General features: G+C 43.0%; 1 protein-coding gene across 2 annotated transcripts in view; it reads right to left on the bottom strand.

Moving 5' to 3' along the window:
- Nucleotides 1-22,318, bottom strand: part of CNNM2 (cyclin and CBS domain divalent metal cation transport mediator 2) — a 119,138-nt gene that overhangs the window by 14,469 nt on the left and 82,351 nt on the right. The window contains exons 3-6 of one of the 2 annotated variants that reach the window (XM_073685328.1): nucleotides 17,828-17,965; nucleotides 15,411-15,580; nucleotides 13,890-13,983; nucleotides 5,468-5,530 (exon numbers count right to left, since the gene is read on the bottom strand). In XM_073685328.1, the coding sequence (XP_073541429.1) occupies nucleotides 5,468-5,530; nucleotides 13,890-13,983; nucleotides 15,411-15,580; nucleotides 17,828-17,965 (465 nt within the window). The remainder of the gene's footprint in view (nucleotides 1-5,467; nucleotides 5,531-13,889; nucleotides 13,984-15,410; nucleotides 15,581-17,827; nucleotides 17,966-22,318) is intronic. The other variant, XM_073685329.1, reaches the window with a different exon arrangement.

Raw genomic sequence — 22,318 nt, 5'->3', positions numbered from 1 at the left:
ACAGGCTGCCACGAGAGGTGGTGAGTTCCCCTTCAATGGACGTCTTCAAACAGAGGCTGGACAGACATCTGTCTGAGATGATTTAGTGAATCCTGCTTTGAGCAGGAGGTTGGACCTGATGACCCAGGAGGTCCCCTCCAACTCTTACCATTCTATGATTCACACTGATTTATTTTGAGTGGATTCTCTCAAAAACTGCTTGAAAACTCTTGGAAACACTTCCAATTCATTTCTGTGGGAATCCACTTTGCTGTTTAAATAGCGTTTTATTTCCCTGAAGAGGTTTTGAAAAACACTTGGTGGAAAATGTGTATGAAGTTTGAAGGAGATGTGAAATGAAACCGCTCCAAACTAGGCACCATCCAATCAAAAGGTTGCAAAAAACTCTTCAAAAGTACTTCAGGAAACACTACAGGAAAACTCCTCCAAAACTGTATATAGTTTCCTGATGTGAGTTCAGGAGTTTTTTTGAACTCCTTAAAAACCGTTACTATATCCAGAGTGATGGCAGGAAAAATGCTGCACAAAATACAAGTGTTTTTACATTTATTTTTTGCTCAAATTCTACATGCGTTTTTTTTTTCTTTTTCATTTGAAAAATGCTGTAAAAACACAGAAAGAATGCAGATGCTGCAGATTTGAAAAAACACTTTGATGGTTCAATTCCACAAAAGAAAAAATAAGTATGTGCGTGATCTTTTAGAAATTACATTCAATTTACTGGTACTGTAATGTGCAGCATTTTTTAAAAGAGTGGCAAAAATGCAGTGTGTGAACAAGCCCTAATAATTGAGACTTAGGCCTCCATAATTTTTTTATTTATTGATTCATTTAAAACACTTGGATATCTTTGGCTTCTATGTACAAACATTTAGGAACCAAATTATAATTTTTGGTCATTAAAAAAAAATACACATGATTACATATAGAATATAGAAAAAAAACAATGTGCCCTATGTTCTAGCAACCTGCACCAATTCACTCGAGAGTCCTTGGTTCCTCAATCTAAAATGTAGGAGTCAAAACAATTTATTTTGCTTGACTGGAAACAATTTTAATCTGCTATGCTGTGAATTTATGGATTGAAACTGAAATACACACATACACTCAACAATCAATAGTGTTGAGCGATACCTTCCGATATCGGGAAATATCGGATCGGATTGGATCGGACCGATACCCAAAAAATATCGGATATCGCCGATTCCGATACCGGAAACCAATGCAAGTCAATGGGACAGAAATATCGGAATGAAAATAAACCCTTTCTTTCCTTGTAGGTTAATTCTACATGAAGGAAAACAACTAATAATGTAGAATGTATTATGCGAAAAGCCGGCAATTCAGCAGCAGCATACACCAGTAACAACAATTTAGAATAGAAAGAATAGAGCATCACACATAGATTAGATAGATAGAAACATGTCAGTCACATATATATGAAGTACAGTGACAGTGTTGATTACTGTACTTGTCATTTAGTGTTAAAATAAAGGATTTATTAAAAAAAAAATTGGCGTGGGGTTCCCCGTAATTTTAGTCTCTAGCGGAGGTTAAGCAGACGGCTGGGGCAGATGTTTGAAGCCTGGGAAGGGGGTAATACCCACGGAGCTTCCCAGGCTACTAATCTCAGCCCCCAGCTGAATACCTAGCCTTTACTAGCTATTAAAATGGGGGACCCAAAAAAAAATGACGTGGGGTCCCCCCTACTTTAATAGCTAGCAAAGGCTAGGCAGACAGCTGGGGGCTGATATTAATAGCCCAGGAAGGGTGCCATGAATATTGGCCCCCTCCCAGGCTAGAAACACCAGCCGTCAGCCGCCCCAGAAATGGCGCATCCATAGGATGTACAACTAGGTACAACTAGGCAGCTGGGGGCTGGAATCCGCAGCGCAGGGAGGCCCAAGTTTTCTGGGCCCCCCCCCTGCTGCAAATTGCAGTCCGCAGCCACCCCAGAAAATGGCGCATTCATAGAAGCGCCATCTTCTGGCGCTGTACCCAACTCATCCAGGGCCCTGGTGCGGTGGCTCACTGGGTAATAAAGGGGTTAGGGCCAGCTTGGCATTATCAGCGGGTCCTAAGCCCGAAATTCATGGGGTCTCACCAATATTAGACATGACCGCCATGCGATCCAGCCTGTCATGTGAATGTAGCAGAGCTGGAGCTGTCCTGGGAACCATGGAAAGGTAAGGATGATGTTGGTTTATTATTTTTCTTTTATTGCAGGAGATCGTTGGCTTCAGCTGGAATGGACGTGATGGTAAGTATGGTTTAATTTAGAACAATAAAGAATAAAGGACTTTATTCTGGGTGTTTGTGTTTTTTTTTTAACTTTGACTATGGGGTTAGTAATGGGGGTGTCTTATAGACGCCTCTCCATTACTAATCTGGGCTTGATGTCAGCTGGCATTATAAGCAGACATCAACCCCAGCCCTATTACCCCACTGCCACCGCTACAGGACAGTGGGAAGAGCGAGGCTAAGTGCCTATGGATGCGCCATTTCTGGGGCGGCTGACGGCTGGTGTTTCTAGCCTGGGAGGGGGCCAATATTCATGGCACCCTTCCAAGGCTGTTAATATCAGCCCCCAGCTGTCTGCCTAGCCTTTGCTAGCTATTAAAATAGGGGGGACCCCACGTCATTTTTTTGGGGGTCCCCCATTTTAATAGCTAGTAAAGGCTAGGTATTCAGCTGGGGGCTGATATTAGTAGCCTGGGAAGCTCCGTGGGTATTACCCCCTTCCCAGGCTTCAAACATCTGCCCCAGCCGTCTGCTTAACCTCCGCTAGAGACTAAAATTACGGGGAACCCCACGCCAATTTTTTTTTTTATAAATCCTTTATTTTAACACTAAATGACAAGTACAGTAATCAACACTGTCACTGTACTTATTATATATGTGACTGACATGTTTCTATGTATCTAATCTATGTATGATGCTCTATTCTTTCTATTCTAAATTATCAGGTACCGATGCTGAATTGCCGGCCGGCTTTTTTAAAGAGACGGTGCATGAAAACACTTATTTTTTTTAATAAATCCTTTAACACTAAATGACAAATACAGTAAGCTGAGCGCTGCCATCTAGCTTGTCATCCTTCAGAGACACTGCAGAGAGCAGGCATTATGGGAACTTCCGATTCCGGTATTCGATATTCTAAAAGTATCGGAACTCAGTATTGGAACTCAGATACCGCGAATATCGGTCGATACCCGATATTTCAGTATCGGAATGCTCAACACTAGTCATCAAGTAAAACTTAAAGGGTTATTCCCATCTCCAAGATCCTATCCCAAAATGTAGTAGGTGCAATATTAGCAAATATCTCCAATTAGAAATGTAGTATAGTTCTTCTGATTCGCAATGTTGCTTACCTCATGTACAGGGCATTGCAGTAGTTAGATATCCATGGTTATGACCACTCATATGGTAACAGTTCGTTATTAGTGGTAGTAACCATGGATACCTAAGCTACTGCAATTTCCTGCACATGGTAAGCGATATGGCGAATCAGAAGAACTATACTACATTTCTAATTGGAGGTTTTTGCTAATATTATTACACCTACTACATATTGGGATAGGATCTTGGAGGTGGGAGTACCCTTTTATATGTCATATCAATGAATGAACCTCACAGAACACATCAAACTAAAATGATTATATCTGATCAGGAGAAAAAAAAAGGTTCTCTTTCTGACGCTGTCCTTTTAAATATTAATCCATATAGGGCCTATTTCAGAATAGTAAAATTTGCCACATTTAGATCATCCGTACTTTTAATTGTACCTAATTACATCACCATAGAGATGTATACTGATCCAAATATGTAGTGGACACCTTGTTTAGGATCTCCCATATGAATCACAGCAAAAAGAGCAGATCGCTGGTAGACTTTAAGCGTCTATGTGATGTCACATGATCAGCCGTTTGTGTAATTCCACATTTTCCCAGCAGAGGTCACTGCAGAGGAGATGTATGGGCAGATGTATCTGTGAGGAGCGATCGCTGCAGCGATCACCACCTTCTACTTAGAAAAGTGGTTGCCTTTTTGTGAGAGCCCCTGTCATAATCGACCTGTATACCAAGTAATAATATATCTACGTATCTGTATGTGTGTTTTGAAGGTCAGATCTTGAAAGGCATTTTGCAATTATAGTAATTTAAAGTTAACGTTTGATCACTTTTACGTAAACTGAAAGAAACCAGCTGCAGATTATTCTTCCATTTTTAATTAAAGAGAGATTATTGCACGGTCAGGAAAAAATAAAAAAATAAAAAAAGGCTGGCAAATTGTCAAAATCCCTGGAGGGCAATAACTTTAGGTGCCAGGAATGTGACAATTTTGAGTCGTCCAGGAGAAAGAGACCAGAAATGTCACCTGTGTGTTCACAGGGTCACTATACCCAAAATGTGGAATTGCTTTTGTACACCACATTTGTAAATTAATTTTTAATAGAGGAAACTAGAGGCATTTTTTTTAATTAAAGACTGTGGAGCAAATAAATCTTACAAGAGATTCTGAGATTCCTGCAAATAAATTGTGAATAAGAAAAAATTCTAGGTGTTCAAGATGGAAATACCCCTTTAATGAACAGAAGCTGCTTTGCAAACATGAATGAAAACTAATGATATGATGACCAAGCATAAAGATTGACATGGTTATTATTTGTTACTGATGTCATGATTAGCTGTGTTGATGTCAGCAGCATTCTGATGTCACCATGACCATGGCTTTCAAGATAACCATTGTTGTGCTGTTGATAAACAGGACCTGTCAGTTACTTTACTTTAAAAAAAATTAATTAGATACCTTCTACAAAAAAAAAACAGTTCCCCTGATTCTGTTCCGCTCTGCGCCGCTACATTGCAGAGATATTCATATTTGTTGCTTTTGGAGTGCAGTATGTGAAATCTCGGCTTTGCAAGCCAATTTGGCGCTTCTTTGCCGTCTTCTCTGGGGGCGAGAACTTTCACCCTTCCCTCCTAGCCAATCACTGCTCGCCAGCATGAGATGCCACTTCAGCTACAAAGCTGTGATTGGCAGAGTCAGGGAGGTAGGGGTGAAAGCGCAAGCCCCCAGAGAAGACTGCCAAGAAGCACCAAATTGGCTTGCAAAGCAGAGATTTCACATGCTGAGCTCCAAAAGCAACAAATGTGAATATCTCTGCAATGAAGCGACGTAGCGCAAAAAGGAAAAGAGCGACAGAATCAGGGGAGCTCAGGTTTTTTTTTATAAGATATTTACCTCAATTTAACAGGTCCTCTTTAAGTAAGTTGTAATCATACATGGTTGGGTCACAATAAGCATTCCATTACAATCTCCTATACCATAGAAAGCGATATAATAGCATTTCAGAAGAGCCATCATTTTTGGGAAAAGGGAAGTTAATGGAAAGTCCACAGAAAATGTGCAAGCAAAGAGAGTATAAAGAAAGAATAAGTGAATAGAAGCATGCATGATTTACCTGGAGAACCAGCTAACGATTCTGTTCTGCTGACAACAAAGGTACGAGACAGGGACAAGGGAACTGTAATCAAGGAAAGAAGAGATAAGGAACCATAACAAGAGAACAAGAGGGAAACTGTCTACACCAGGACCTCAAGTGAAAAGCAACCTCCACAAGGAAGCCAAAATATGGAGGCAATGAGGAAGATCTCTCCAAATATGCAACAGTGGAACGACTGTTACAGAAGCCTGATCTTCCACTATACACAAGGTGTCATCGTCTTGTGAGTGATGGATGGTGCAACTGGTGTAGAAGGCTCCTCACAGGAGGAGGAAAATTGTCAAAATTACCAAACATGCAATCATTTACCCGACATTACATTTACGGTTTCATCATCATTATTACTACATTTGTTTAGCTTGAACATTATGCCAGTTTGGTGAGGTGCGCTGACTAAAATACGCGCAAAGTAATACAGAGGTTCCTTATACATAGAGATCAATACAGATACACGGACAATAGAATAGATCTGTGAGAAATAAAAAAATAGACATTAGATTAGGTTTCCAGATTTATGTATGTGATGGTTAAAGGGAACCTGTCAGGCGTCTTTTCCCCCAGATTAGTCCTGTCTTGGATCTTCAAAATCAGCTCTTCAGATCAGGGGAACATGATAGAAAACAGGCACATATTACATGTCACAGTAGGACTGCAGGTCCGCATTACATGTCATGGTAGGACTGCAGGCCCGCATTACATGTCATGGTAGGACTGCAGGCCCGCATTACATGTCATGGTAGGACTGCAGGCACGCATTACAAGTCATGGTAGGACTGCAGGCCCGCATTACATGTCATGGTAGGACTGCAGGCCCGCATTACATGTCATGGTAGGACTGCAGGCCCGCATTACATGTCATGGTAGGACTGCAGGCACGCATTACATGTCATGGTAGGACTGCAGGCATGCATTACATGTCATGGTAGGACTGCAGGCCCGCATTACATGTCATGGTAGGACTGCAGGCCCACATTACATGTCATGGTAGGACTGCAGGCCCGCATTACATGTCATGGTAGGACTGCAGGCCCGCATTACATGTCATGGTAGGACTGCAGGCCCGCATTACATGTCATGGTAGGACTGCAGGCCCGCATTACATGTCATGGTAGGACTGCAGGCCCGCATTACAAGTCATGGTAGGACTGCAGGCCCGCATTACAAGTCATGGTAGGACTGCAGGCCCGCATTACAAGTCATGGTAGGACTGCAGGCCCGCATTACATGTCATGGTAGGACTGCAGGCCCGCATTACATGTCATGGTAGGACTGCAGGCCCGCATTACATGTCATGGTAGGACTGCAGGCCCGCATTACATGTCATGGTAGGACTGCAGGCCCGCATTACATGTCATGGTAGGACTGCAGGCCCGCATTACATGTCATGGTAGGACTGCAGGCCCGCATTACATGTCATGGTAGGACTGCAGGCCCGCATTACATGTCATGGTAGGACTGCAGGCCCGCATTACATGTCATGGTAGGACTGCAGGCACGCATTACATGTCATGGTAGGACTGCAGGCACGCATTACATGTCATGGTAGGACTGCAGGCACGCATTACATGTCATGGTAGGACTGCAGGCACGCATTACATGTCATGGTAGGACTGCAGGCACGCATTACATGTCATGGTAGGACTGCAGGCCCGCATTACATGTCATGGTAGGACTGCAGGCCCGCATTACATGTCATGGTAGGACTGCAGGCACGCATTACATGTCATGGTAGGACTGCAGGCACGCATTACATGTCATGGTAGGACTGCAGGAACGCATTACATGTCATGGTATGACTGCAGGCACGCATTACATGTCATGGTAGGACTGCAGGCACGCATTACATGTCATGGTAGGACTGCAGGCACGCATTACATGTCATGGTAGGACTGCAGGCACTGACAAGCATGAGAAAGATTTCCAATAGTTTTGCCCTAATGAATATTGTATGCAGACAGTGAATCACGCCAAGGCTAGAGGATCCGAGACAGGTCTAGTCCGGGAAGACTCCTTGCTGGACTAGTCCTGCTTTCTTTGCATATGAGTGTAAAGCTACAGAATAAAAGTTTATTTTTACAAGACACTAATGTCAGTGTAGATCTTAAAACACCTTACCAGAATATACAAATTTGCCTCCATACCTTTATACTGTAGTAGCGGTTCAAGGCAATCAGGGGATCTGACAATATCCCTTTAAACACCATATAAATGAAAAGTTGTGAAACTTTTGAAAATACTTTGTGTTTCAAGTCTTCCACAATAAGTTGACATTGAGAAGCTGCACACATTTAGGTTCTGTTCACATGTCCAGTTGTCATCTGTCTATTAACAGACCCAGTATTTAATATACAAAAATAAAAAAAATGGATCAATTACAAATGGAGCAAAAAAGAAGGCAAAATAATACCATCCATTATGATCCATTTTCCATGGACTTCAATGCTTAAAAAAATAAAACAAAACGAAACACAGATTCAGTGTGCTACCGGCTGGTTTGACATGGAAAAAAAAATAACTGCGTAGTTTATATGTTTTTGATTCAGTTGAGAAAGACAAGTAGCTGTAAAAGAAGACAGAGTTCACATGTCCAGTAATCATCCGCTTCTGATACATTCACACTGACTTCAATCAAAAATAATAAATGGATCCAGCAGCAATTAGTTTCTTTTGCCCAGGAAAAAAAGTGGTCCGGACACTTTTGCCCATGAAAACAAAACAAAAAAAAAAGGATAGCAACCATAAAAAAACAAAACAAAAAAAACAAAGCATGCATTGGGAACGCATCATATGAACACAGCCTAAATATTCTCTGGGCAGAGGAGTGGATACTGTTGAGCCCAGTCTGGGAAATCTCTTCTGATCCAGATCGCTTGCACACCAGACTGATCTATTATAGTAAGGTACAGGAGATTCTTGGAGCCACTTACGATGTATTTCGCTACAATTATGGTTCCTCTTTAGAGTTCACATGTATTGCATTTGCTGTAGAAAATTTCTGCACAGAATCCATGTGAGCGCACTAGAAAATCCACAGCGGCACATCAGCACCATCTGCATCATGTGGATTTTAGTGCAGTTTTGCTGCAAAATTCAGCAATATTTAATTAAAAAAAAAATAAAAAATCACCCTGTTCATCTACCCTGGACCTTCAGAGGCCTCTGATTATTCCCCTGCCAGTCTCTGATTTCCTGTGAGGAGGTCAAGTCCCACCCTCGTATCACACGAGACCACTCCAAGGAGCCGACATCTCATCAGAGTAGACCGGCGGAGAGCAGCAAAGAAGCATTCAAGGAACCTCCCATCATGAGAGCACTGTCTTGGGTCTCAACATTTAGAAGTTGGCATAGAAAACAGAAGATATTTTCTCCTACAGTGTTCCAGGTGAGTAGAGTCCGTTTTTACTTCTTAAGGGGAAAAGAGAAAAGCTGAAAACATTTGCTGTATCGTAAAGCGATTGTCTCGGATTAGAAAAGAGGTAGTTTTCCCGGAAACACTGACACTCTTGCCTACAGGATGTGCCTGGTATTGCAGCTCAGTCCTATAAACTTGAATGGCCATAAACTGCAATATTAGACAAGAAATAATCCAGACAAAGTACTTAATTACTTTGGAAATATAAAAAAACTACTTTGAATTAAATGACAATAACGTCCACATGTAATAACTATATTGATCTTTTCTTAGTACATTGTGTTGTGTAGTTTCTCTATTAATCCTCCTGGAAATCTAGAATTAAATTGACAACGGGCCATCAGGATTTCCTTGTCAAGGAAGTGGGACCATGAACTGCCAGCATTAGATAGAAGGAAAAGTTCCTCCTTAATGAGACCACCAAATAGAGTAGAGAAATGTATAGGCCATGAAATGCCTCCTGGGAAATAAAATATGCAAATAGCCTCTTCACAGAACAGAACAGGACCTTTAGTGCAATTTATTGGATATATGATACCGCAATTTCCTCCGGGATAAAATAAAGTATATCTTATATCTTATCTTATCTTATATAGAAATCCAATAGTGCAATATCGACCCTTTAAAGGGAAAAGGTCACCTGATGCACACTGCCCAAACTACAGGCAGCATGAATAAGGGCCGTGATGCACAATTGCAGCAAAGTATATTTTTCACTAAAACACTTCAGTTACAAGTGATTGCCTGTTCTCCCTCATACCGAGAGACCTGTCAATTATCGGGAGTGGCGTCAGACTAGTCTCACCTCCGACTATGATCTCCGGCGGGATCTTTTAACTATATTTTCCCTGAGATGCCATAGTGTTTCAGAAAAAAATATACCTTGCTGCAATTGTGCAGTTATTCTCTCATTCATGTTGCCTGTCATTTGGGCAGCATGAATCAAGCGACAGGTTCCCTTTAAAGCGTATAACCACATGACTTATGAAATAATGCCAAACCACAGCCTCTATTTGGATACAGCTGTTTTAGGGTTTTTGCCCCTCATCAGTGCACTATGACTAGCACTGGCTGTCTGAACATGCTGGAAGTTGTAGATTTGCAACAGCTATAGGTTGAGAGCCATAGGTTGGAGATCAACCCATTCCTTATCTATAAATGTAAGATGTTTTTATGTCTTGTGAAAGCCACTTAGTCATAGTCTGATAGATTGCTTATTTTTCTGGTGGGCCTTCAAAGGGGCATAAGTAAAGTACAAAAATAACAGCAGAAGGCTCATGTAGCACGGTACAGTAGTTCTTACACATGCAAAATATATATTATATATAAAATCACACACACACTTGCTTTTAAAAGGCCATGTACATCCACAAAAAACCTCTAACAATAAAAAGTAAATGAAAAAATAAAAACCCAAATAATCAACTAGACTACTGAGGACTTTGTTAACCATTCATTTGCTTGTCCTCCTTCTTAAGCCTTTGTATTCAGGGTCATCATGGCAGGGCAGTATTATTAGACAGTTTGACGTAAGGAATTCACTTTTCGGCATTGTAGTTTTTATAGAACCACAGCCATTACGTCTTTGCTTCGTTCCGGAATGAATGTCTATGCAATGTTCACCACAAGATGGCACTACATCACTCAGAATTGTCCTACATCTTTACCTCTAGGCACAGAAAATAACAGCAATTATTGCATTGTTCAGGGTAAATGAGGTGTGAATGATCTGCCTGAAATGATGTTTAACTTGCTTTTTATGCCTTAAGAATTTTATGATTTCGAGAAGAAGTACGTCCGCAGGCTTTTCCACTGCTTGGGTAAAGAAAAGGACGTTCTGAAAGTTCTGCGCTGTACATACCTCGTTTTAAAAGCTTCAGGAAACACTTTATAGACATAATGCTACAGTAACTTAAGTCTGACATAATACTTAAAGGGATCCGGTCTGGAGATTCATGCTGCCTGAACCAAGCCGTGTAGCGTCGCTGCGGCATTTCAGAGCTAACATACTGAGAAAAGCCGTCCGGGGACTATGTGTCTCGAATAACTAGTCCAGCTTCTGTGGACCACGATCCTCTTGACTGGCAGGTCTCTTCTTATATGTATCTGGAGAGACCCGTCAGTCTCGTGGAGTGGGGAGGATAGAAGTTGTCATCTGTGCATAGTCCTTGGCCGGCTTTTCAAAGTATGATTTGTCTAAGATGCTGCGCTGATTCAGAGAAAAACACACGGCTGCAATACAGCAGGCAGCGCCTGGTTCTTGCTTCCCGTAGTTCAGGCCGCATGATTCTGCTGACAGGTTCCCTTTAACTTGGAGGCCATTACTAGAAAGCTTCGAATAGAAAAGACATATTGGTCTGATCCCTTCAAGTAATAAAAGAAGCAAAATGTCAACATTTACTAAAGGCAACAATCTGACCAACCACGAATGTGTAAAAAACACTCATCCTACATAGATACCATAATATTATATATATACACACAATACAGACCAAAAGTTTGGACACACCTTCTCATTTAAAGATTTTTCTGTATTTTCATGACTTTGAAAATTGTACATTCACACTGAAGGCATCAAAGCAAAAGGTGGCTACTTTGAAGAACCTAGAATATAAGACATATTTTCAGTTGTTTCACACTTTTTTGTTAAGTATATAATTCCACATGTGTTCATTCATAGTTTTGATGCCTTCAGTGTGAATGTACAATTTTCATAGTCATGAAAATACAGAAAAATCTTTAAATGAGAAGGTGTGTCCAAACTTTTGGTCTGTGCTGTATGTTTATATAAATATATACACTTCTCAAAAAAATAAAGGGAACACTCAAATAACACATCCTAGATCTGAATGAATGAAATATTCTCATTGAATACTTTGTTCTGTACAAAGTTGAATGTGCTGACAACAAAATCACACAAAAATAATCAATGGAAATCACATTTATTAACCAATGGAGGCCTGGATTTGGAGTCACCCCCAAAATTAAAGTGGAAAAACACACTACAGGCTGATCCAACTTTGATGTAATGTCCTTAAAACAAGTCAAAATGAGGCTCAGTATTGTGTGTGGCCTCCACGTACCTGTATGACCTCCCTACAGCGCCTGGGCATGCTCCTGATGAGGTTGCGGATGGTCTCCTGTGGGATCTCCTCCCAGACCTGGACTAAAGCATCCGCCAACTCCTGGACAGTCTGTGGTGCAACGTGACGTTGGTGGATGGAGCGAGACATGATGTCCCAGATGTGCTCAATCGGATTCAGGTCTGGCGAACGGGCGTGCCAGTCCATAGCTTCAATGCCTTCATCTTGCAGGAACTGCTGACACACTCCAGCCACATGAGGTCTGGCATTATCCTGCATTAGGAAGAACCCAGGGCCAACCGCACCAGCATATGGTCTCACAAGGGGTCTGAGGATCTCATCTCGGTACCTAATGGCAGTCAGGCTACCTCTGGCGAGCACATGGAGGGCTGTGCGGCCCTCCAAAGAAATGCCACCCCACACCATTACTGACCCACTGCCAAACCGGTCATGCTGAAGGAAGTTGCAGGCAGCAGATCGCTCTCCACAGCGTCTCCAGACTCTGTCACGTCGGTCACATGTGCTCAGTGTGAACCTGCTTTCATGTGTTACAGCACAGGGTGCCAGTGGAGACTTTGCCAATCCTGGTGCTCTCTGGCACATGACAAGCGTCCTGCACGGTGGTGTTGGGCTGTGAGCACAACCCCCATCTGTGGACGTTGGGCCCTCATACCACCCTCATGGAGTTGGTTGCTAACCGTTTGTGCAGACACATGCACATTTGTGGCCTGCTGGAGGTCATTTTGCAGGGCTCTGGCAGTGCTCCTCCTGTTCCTCCTTGCACAAAGGCGGAGGTAGCGGTCCTGCTGCTGGGTTGTTGCCCTCCTACGGCCCCCTCCACGTCTCCTGGTGTACTGGCCTGTCTCCTGGTAGCGCCTCCAGCCTCTGGACATTACGCTGACAGACACAGCAAACCTTGCCACAGCTCACATCCTGGATGAGCTGCACTACCTGAGCAACTTCTGTGGGTTGTAGAGTCCGTCTCATGCTACCATGAGTGTGAAAGCACAACCAACATTCAAAAGTGACCAAAACATCAGCCAGAAAGCATTGGCACTGAGATGTGGTCTGTGGTCCCCACCTGCAGAACCACTCCTTTATTGAGGGTGTCTTAATAATTGCCAATAATTTCCATCTATTGTCTATTCCATTTGCACAACAGCATGTGAAATTGATTGTCAATCAGTGTTGCTTCCTAAGTGGACAGTTTGATTTCACAGAAGTTTGATTTACTTGGAGTTATATTCTGTTGTTTAAGTGTTCCCTTTATTCTTTTGAGCAGTGTGTGTATATACATATACACACACACATCATATATACATACACACACACACACACCGTATATACATACACACACATATTGTATAGGAATACACACATACCGTATATACATATATGTGTTACTGATCTGAGAGGCTGGGCTTCGTAGGTGTACAACCATGGCATACACGAAGGCGTTCATTAGGTGTCCGGCCAATAAGCGTCAGAAAGAACATCTTCCCTCCATTTCCAACCTCTTCAATGCTGCTGTTATGATCAACAGTTGCATTTAAGGGGTTAAACTGCTGCAGCTAGCGTCGATCAATAGACTCATGCTGTATAGAGCGGATTCGACTCCTGAGCACTTATTCCATCGCTTATTTAAAAAAGTACAAGAAAATTTCATGATAAAATGACAATTTTATCACCCTGCTTTCTTGCAGATTTATCATGGCCTGGATTTTGCAGGGAACGTCACACGTTTTGCAGCAGGATAACAAATAGCGATGTATTCAGCAATGCACCAGGAGGGCACAGTCATACCAATAAGTAAAATTCATCTGGAGGTGGCAGGAAATGGAAGACTTTTATAGCATTAGCATTAACAGTGGTGAAAATAAGCTACCTGGTGACGCAGTGAGAGCCATCACTCCATAGTAAGAAAAGGCACCGGCTTCAAATTTCATCCCTTCCTTCCCGGCTTCCACTTCCACTTTCCCCTGTAGATAAACATTTGTTATATTTTTTACCTTCATTATCTCACTCCATATTGTTTCACACAACTGCATGGAGACTCTTCTGTATTGGGGTTATCCAGCCAACACCAACCACAGGATAGGTGGTAAATATATAATGGTTGTGGCTACAACTGATTAAAAGAACACAAGTCCCATGTCAGTAAATGGAGCGATAGTCACACATGTACTAACCCTCCATTCACATGGGGGATACGAGACCTCTGTTCTCGAGATCAGCAGGGAGGTCACAGCTGTTGAACCCAAAATGATTGTACATTTATCAGTGTGGATGGCGGTGCAACCACTTTCATTCGTTCTGCTTATTGTATTGTCTTAGTTCTGATTATATGGTTACAATTAATAAAACATTGCATTTGAGAGAAAAAAAAAGGCATAGACCCCAGACTTATAAATTATATCCATTTCCGTCACACTCAAAGTAGTTGTCTGGGCATATGATATTAATGTGTTCAATGAGTAGCAGCCACAGCAAGGTCCAGCAGATCAGCTCCTAGCCAGAATTATACTGATGTACAGTACCCGGCAGCAGATGCTACACATTCAATGGAGATGTCCAGCCCCATTCCACCAGGGCCCGGCACAGCTGATACTTGGGAGTGTCACATGTCGGACCCCCATAATGTGATGTCAATGACATAAGTGTTAATATAATAAGCCCATAGGTCATGCCTGTCACCCCGCCGCCGGACGCTGGAGAAAGGCTCCCGCCGCCGGACGCTGCAGAACGGCTCCCGCCGCCGGACGCTGCGCACATTTAAAGGAAATGCAATTTGCAACTCTGATCAAAGTGTTTAGACCCAGCAGCCATTGGATCAGAATAAAATCTTTACACAGCAAGATCTAGCATTCTTGTTGTCTTTTTCGGTCCTGAGGTCTTTGCTACAGTGGTGTGCCAGGTGTCAGACCCTCCCCTTAATTTGATGATATGGATGAGCTATCCTATAGATAGGTAATCACTAGTGATGAGCGAGCGTGTTCTGTTAACCCTTTCGGCGAGCTTGCTCGATTGTTATGTTTTAGTCACTCCATGTGCATGATTTGTACCTGTTTGACAGCTTTAATACATGTGAGGAATGCCTAAGAAATAGTAGCAAATCATGCACATGGAGTGATTAAAACAGAACAGTCGAGCACGCCGCAAATACTCGGCGAGCACGCTCAACGAAAGGGTTAACACAACACGCTTGCTCATCACTAGTAATAACTATATTGTTCTTCCTGGACAATAACACAAACTATTTCGGGGGAGCCTTCAGCTACTTGACTGACCAATCGATTTTTACACTGCAAGTAATTTCGTACAAAGTTAATAAATCACAAAATGACGAGAAGGTGCAGAGCTTCTGCAGTACTTTACATAACGAGAGCATTGTAGCAACAAGTCTGACCTGTAGAACCAGCACAAAGTAATCCACTGGCTTATTCCGCTGGTAGAGGTAGTATTCAGGAGACCTCTTGTTCCGGTCATCGAACTTTATCTCCTGGATGACATTGGGATGTTTGAGCAGCCTCAGAAGAATCTTCTCTGACATCTGAGAGGGGCTAAAAGCGTCCACTTCTACAGGGGAAACAATGCATGATTAATTACTGAACACCGGAGAACAGAGGAAGGACATCTACAGTGAGAGGAACCGGTCTATCATGGACAAATTGTTTAAAAAGGATCCATAAGCTTTCTTGACCTGTCTGTTAATAAGACAGCACAAAACAACAATTATGGAGCATCTAATTCTTATTTATTTATTTAAACCATTCTTCAGTTACTCCTCCAGGTAACTTATTAATAAGATGAAAGCTGAGGGTTAATGTCGCCCTTACCAATAAAGTGTTGCCCCAGCACTGATTGGGTAGTGTCAGTGTGTCTGGATGATTTCCAGGATAATGGTAACACTCAATTGGCAATATATCAATGCATTTCCAGGTGGAATAACAGAGGAAAAATACCGCGCAATATTCTAAAAACATGCTTCAGAATTGCTAGGAGGAAGACAAAAATGTACTAAAACAGGTAGATCATATACACAGACCTATGACGGATGCCATGAAGGGGCACCTGCTACTCATAGGGTCCCATAGTGTCAAGTGCCACCTGCCACCAATGAGCGGCCGCTCGTCAGCTGCAGCTCATCAATATTGTCAGCATTGATGTCAGTTCTGACAAAATAGTACAGGCTGCAGCTAAACAGTGGCCGCCCATCGGCTGCAACCTGCACATGACACAAGGCACTCTCAGGGAACACCGGTGGCAACATTGCTGGGACAGCGCCGCTGTTTGAGGAGAGTTTACATGGTTTTTAATTTTTTTTTATTAGAGTCCTGACATGATTAACCTGTGGTTGACCAGTAGTGAACAACCCCTTTAATATTATACGCCCAGACAACCCTTTAAATGAACCTGTCACGTTGTAAGTGCAGTTTGATCTGTGGACAGCATGATATAGAGAAGGAAAAGCTGAGCAGAATGAGATTTAGATTTATTAGAAAAGTTTCAGTAAAACTTGCAATTTGGTAATTGAAATCCTCGGTGGTTATATGTATAGGAGTCCAGTGGGCGGTGCTACTAGAGACTGACATCTAGTTCTGGATGCAGAATCATACAGAGAAGGACCGCCCACTGGACTCATATTTTATTCATTTAAATCCAGGTTGTTTGTATATATGAGTCCAGTGGGCGGTCCTACTAGTGATTTAGATACGTCTCTCTGTATGCGAGATCACTGAGTAGGGCCGCCCCCATGACTCCTATACATACAAAAGACCTGGATTTATATAGATAACAAATATAAGAGCCCAGAGGGCGGTCCTACTGGCGATTTACATCATCTCTGTATGCGCAATCACTGAGCAGGGCCGCCCACTGAACTCATACATACAAACACCATGGGTTTTAAATTATTAAAATATAGGGGTCCAGTGGGAGGTCCTACTAGGGATGTATGTACAGTCATACAGAGAAAACTTCCAATGACTGAGTAGGGCCGTCCACTGGACTCATACATACAAACACCATGGATTTACTGTAAAGTAATATAAAAGAGTCCACTGGGCGGTCCCACTAGTGATTGATATCCATCTCTATGAACAGGGAACACTACCTATCACTAGTAGGGCCGCCAACATGACTCCTATACATACAAACACCATGGATTTAAATGAATAAAATATAAGGGTCCAGTGGGCGGTCCTACTAGCGATTGATATCCATCTCTGACTACCGATCACAAATAGGACCGCCCACTGGACTCCCATACATACAAGCACCAGAGATTTCAATGCATAAAATATAAGGGTCCAATGGGCGGTCCTACTAGCGATTAATATCCATCTCTGACTACTGGTGACAAATCGGACCGCCCACTGGACTCCCATACATACAAGCACCAGAGATTTCAATGAATAAAATCTTACTGATACTTTTCCCATAATTATGCCCATCAGTCAGATCCTGCCCGCAGATCAGAGACCATTTTCAGCAGATCAGGTCACTATTAAGGTGTATGATGCAACCTTCCCAGGCACTAATGATCAAACTCATGCTAAAAAAAATGTGAAAGATGCCAAAAATGTTCTCATCACCCCCGGCTTTTTTTTTTGCACTTTTTTTCCTTCCTCCTTATTATGGAAAAGTGTGACCCTGCGGCCGACCCTGCCTCGGGCAGAGAAGCTTGCCACTACTGCACAGAGGAAGTGAGAGCAGAGCACGTGTGCGCAGAGGTATGGTTGGGCACGGCTCCAGCCTCGCTCCCCTCGGCGGAGTCGGTGTGGAGATTGTTCGTGATCTCACGCTGTGATAAGCCCCACTCGCCTGTTGCTAGGAAACGGTGCATAGCCAGGAGAAGCTGGGGGGAGATTTTAACCTTCATCTCGTTGTCCGTTTGCTTAAAAGCCGAGAAATCTTGTTTTCTCTCTCGATGGGTGATTTTCTTTTTTGTTCTGTTATCGGCTAGTACAATTAAAGAAAAAAAGAAGAAAAAAAAAACAAAACAAATGTGTTATCCAGGAGATGCAGAGACAACATTATACATGATCATAAATGGAGGGCAGAGACAAAAACAGCGTAGAACACGACGGCAGCAGAAACGCGCCGTGCTCAGGAGTGTGGGGATAACAGAGCAGCAATCATGTCACAGATCCAGGGTAATAAGAAGTGGACGATTAAGGCAGTGTTCACATTACATCATCCCCCATACATTACAAGGGGAAGAGTTGCCAGGACATGAGCAGAACACAGTTATTAAAATTTGAGTGAATAAAATTAAAAAGAAAATAAATAAAAAAAAAAAAAGGATAAACCATGCAGGCAGACGTTAAAGGGATCCTGACTGTTCAAACCAAGCACAGGCACTTTGTACACCCTTGATGTGGCCGAGCAGCACACTGCATCTCCTCCCTCAATTTATTTTTCATCCATCTCCGCCCTCCTCTGGATTCTGTAAACCCAAAACGGTCAATGAAAGAAGAGGAGGGTAGAAATTGATGGAAAACAAGTAGCACGCATCCTGCATTGCTCAGTCAAGCGAAAAGTGCACAAAGTGTCGGTGCTTAGTTTGAACAGTCATTTTGTGCTGACAGGATCCCTTTAAACGTCTGCCCCTTGGTTTATCCTTTTTTTTTCTTTTTAATTGATTTTATTCAACTATGAAAGACGTTAAAGTGATCCTGTCAGCACAAAATGACTGTTCAAACCAAGCACAGGAGCATTGTGCACCTTTGGCTGGGCTGAGCTATTCAGTACATTCAGATGCTTAACCACTTCATAATCTAAAACGACTATTACCCTTACAGCTACAAGTAGAGCAAGAATTAACCTGATAAATTCTCTAAAAATGTAGAAATGCAAAAAATAAACCCATCAATTAAACTAGACCACCAGGGATGTCTGATATTAATGTAAAGCCATGGTTTACTTTTAGGCTGTGTGGCCACTATGCGTTTTTTTAAGCATTTCCGCAGCGGCAAATCCACTGCGAAAACGCTTAAAAAACGCTTGGTAGAAGGTCTGCCATGTTCCCCAATGATAATCCCCATGTACTGTGGACATGCTGTGGAAATTTCCGCTGCGGATTATCATTGCGGAAAAAAACGCAGCACTACCAATTATTTTGCGGAAGTGCTGCGTTTTCACCGCCACTGACTTGCATTGAATCGTTTAATATCCGCATGACTACATGTGCACATGCGGATATTAAGCGATTCAATGTGCGGATGGTACCCGGGTCTGGAGAAGAGGAGACTCTCATCCAGACCCGGGTACCATAGTACCTGTAGTTAAAAAAACTAAAATAAAAATTAAAAAAAAAAAACCAAAACATTATACTCACCTTCCGATGTCTCCCGGTCTCCTCTATGATGCGTCCAGGCTCCCCGGTGGCTTGTGATGGTGTAAAAGGACCTTCCATGACATCATTAGTCATGTGACAGGTCAAGCAACCGCTGACGTCGGCGGTCGCGTGACCTGTCACATGACTAAATGACATCATGGAAGGTCCTTTTACACCACTGCGAGCCACCGGGCAGACCAGAGAAGGAGCGAGAGAGAGAATGAGAAAGAGCGAGAGCGAGAATGAGAAAGAGCGAGAGCGAGAATGAGAAAGAGCGAGAGCGACAAAGAGCAAGAGCGAGAGAGAGAATGAGAAAGAGCGAGAATGAGAAAGAGCGAGAGAGAGAAAGAGCGAGAGAGAGAATGAGAAAGAGCGAGAGCGAGAATGAGAAAGAGCGAGAATGAGAAAGAGAATGAGAAAGAGCCAATGAGAAAGAGCGAGAGAGAGAATGAGAAAGAGCGAGAGAGAGAATGAGAAAGAGCGAGAGAGAGAATGAGAAAGAGCGAGAGAGAGAATGAGAAAGAGCGAGAGAGAGAATGAGAAAGAGCGAGAGAGAGAATGAGAAAGAGCGAGAATGAGAAAGAGCGAGAGAGAGAAAGAGCGAGAGAGAGAATGAGAAAGAGCGAGAGAGAGAATGAGAAAGAGCGAGAGCGAGAATGAGAAAGAGCGAGAATGAGAAAGAGAATGAGAAAGAGCCAATGAGAAAGAGCGAGAGAGAGAATGAGAAAGAGCGAGAGAGAGAATGAGAAAGAGCGAGAGAGAGAATGAGAAAGAGCGAGAGCGAGAAAGAGCAAGAGCGAGAGAGAGAATGAGAAAGAGCGAGAATGAGAAAGAGCGAGAGAGAGAAAGAGCGAGAGAGAGAAAGAGCGAGAGAGAGAAAGAGCGAGAGAGAGAATGAGAAAGAGCGAGAGAGAGAATGAGAAAGAGCGAGAGCGAGAATGAGAAAGAGCGAGAATGAGAAAGAGAATGAGAAAGAGCCAATGAGAAAGAGCGAGAGAGAGAATGAGAAAGAGCGAGAGAGAGAATGAGAAAGAGCGAGAGAGAGAATGAGAAAGAGCGAGAGAGAGAATGAGAAAGAGCGAGAGAGAGAATGAGAAAGAGCGAGAGAGAGAATGAGAAAGAGCGAGAGAGAGAAAGAGCGAGAATGAGAAAGAGCGAGAATGAGAAAGAGCGAGAATGAGAAAGAGCGAGAATGAGAGAGAGCGAGAGAGAGAATGAGAAAGAGCGAGAGCGAGAATGAGAAAGAGCGAGAGCGAGAATGAGAAAGAGCGAGAATGAGAAAGAGAATGAGAAAGAGAATGAGAAAGAGAATGAGAAAGAGCGAGAGAGAGAATGAGAAAGAGCGAGAGAGAGAATGAGAAAGAGCGAGAGAGAGAAAGAGCGAGAATGAGAAAGCGCGAGAGAGAGAGAGCGAGAATGAGAGAGAGCGAGAGAGAGAATGAGAAAGAGCGAGAGCGAGAATGAGAAAGAGCGAGAGCGAGAATGAGAAAGAGCGAGAATGAGAAAGAGAATGAGAAAGAGAATGAGAAAGAGAATGAGAAAGAGCGAGAGAGAGAATGAGAAAGAGCGAGAGAGAGAATGAGAAAGAGCGAGAGAGAGAAAGAGCGAGAATGAGAAAGAGCGAGAATGAGAAAGAGCGAGAATGAGAAAGAGCGAGAATGAGAAAGAGCGAGAATGAGAAAGAGCGAGAATGAGAAAGAGCGAGAATGAGAAAGAGCGAGAGCGAGAGAGAGAATGAGAAAGAGCGAGAGAGAGAATGAGAAAGAGCGAGAGTGAGAATGAGAAAGAGCGAGAGTGAGAATGAGAAAGAGCGAGAGTGAGAATGAGAAAGAGCGAGAGAGAGAATGAGAAAGCGCGAGAGAGAGAATGAGAAAGCGCAAGAGAGAGAATGAGAAAGCGCGAGAGAGAGAATGAGAAAGAGCGAGAGAGAGAATGAGAAAGAGCGAGAGAGAGAATGAGAAAGAGCGAGAGAGAGAATGAGAAAGAGCGAGAGCGAGAATGAGAAAGAGCGAGAGCGAGAATGAGAAAGAGCGAGAATGAGAAAGAGCGAGAATGAGAAAGAGCGAGAGAGAATGAGAAAGAGCGAGAGAGAATGAGAAAGAGCGAGAGAGAATGAGAAAGAGCGAGAGAGAGAATGAGAAAGAGCGATAGAGAGAATGAGATAGAGCGAGAGAGAGAATGAGAAAGAGCGAGAGAGAGAATGAGAAAGAGCGAGAGAGAGAATGAGAAAGAGCGAGAGCGAGAATGAGAAAGAGCGAGAGAGAGAATGAGAAAGAGCGAGAGAGAGAATGAGAAAGAGCGAGAGCGAGAATGAGAAAGAGCGAGAGCGAGAATGAGAAAGAGCGAGAGCGAGAATGAGAAAGAGCGAGAGCGAGAATGAGAAAGAGCGAGAGCGAGAATGAGAAAGAGCGAGAATGAGAAAGAGCGAGAGAGAATGAGAAAGAGCGAGAGAGAATGAGAAAGAGCGAGAGAGAATGAGAAAGAGCGAGAGAGAATGAGAAAGAGCGAGAGAGAATGAGAAAGAGCGAGAGAGAATGAGAAAGAGCGAGAGAATGAGAAAGAGCGAGAGAATGAGAAAGAGCGAGAATGAGAAAGAGCGAGAGAGAATGAGAGAGCGAGAGAGAATGAGAGAGCGAGAGAGAATGAGAGAGCGAGAGAGAATGAGAGAGCGAGAGAGAATGAGAGAGCGAGAGAGAATGAGAGAGCGAGAGAGAATGAGAGAGCGAGAGAGAATGAGAGAGAGAGAGAGAATGAGAGAGAGCCAGAGAGAGAGAATGAGAAAGAGCGAGAGAGAGAGAATGAGAAAGAGCGAGAGAGAGAGAATGAGAAAGAGCGAGAGAGAGAGAATGAGAAAGAGCGAGAGAGAGAGAATGAGAAAGAGCGAGAGAGAGAGAATGAGAAAGAGCGAGAGAGAGAATGAGAAAGAGCGAGAGAGAGAATGAGAAAGAGCGAGAGAGAGAATGAGAAAGAGCGAG

This window comes from Phyllobates terribilis, unplaced genomic scaffold, assembly GCF_046119375.1.
Source record: "Phyllobates terribilis strain yellow unplaced genomic scaffold, ASM4611937v1 Scaffold_5__5_contigs__length_657084704, whole genome shotgun sequence".
Lineage (NCBI taxonomy): Eukaryota > Metazoa > Chordata > Amphibia > Anura > Dendrobatidae > Phyllobates > Phyllobates terribilis.
This window is presented reverse-complemented; position numbering and strand designations above follow the sequence as displayed.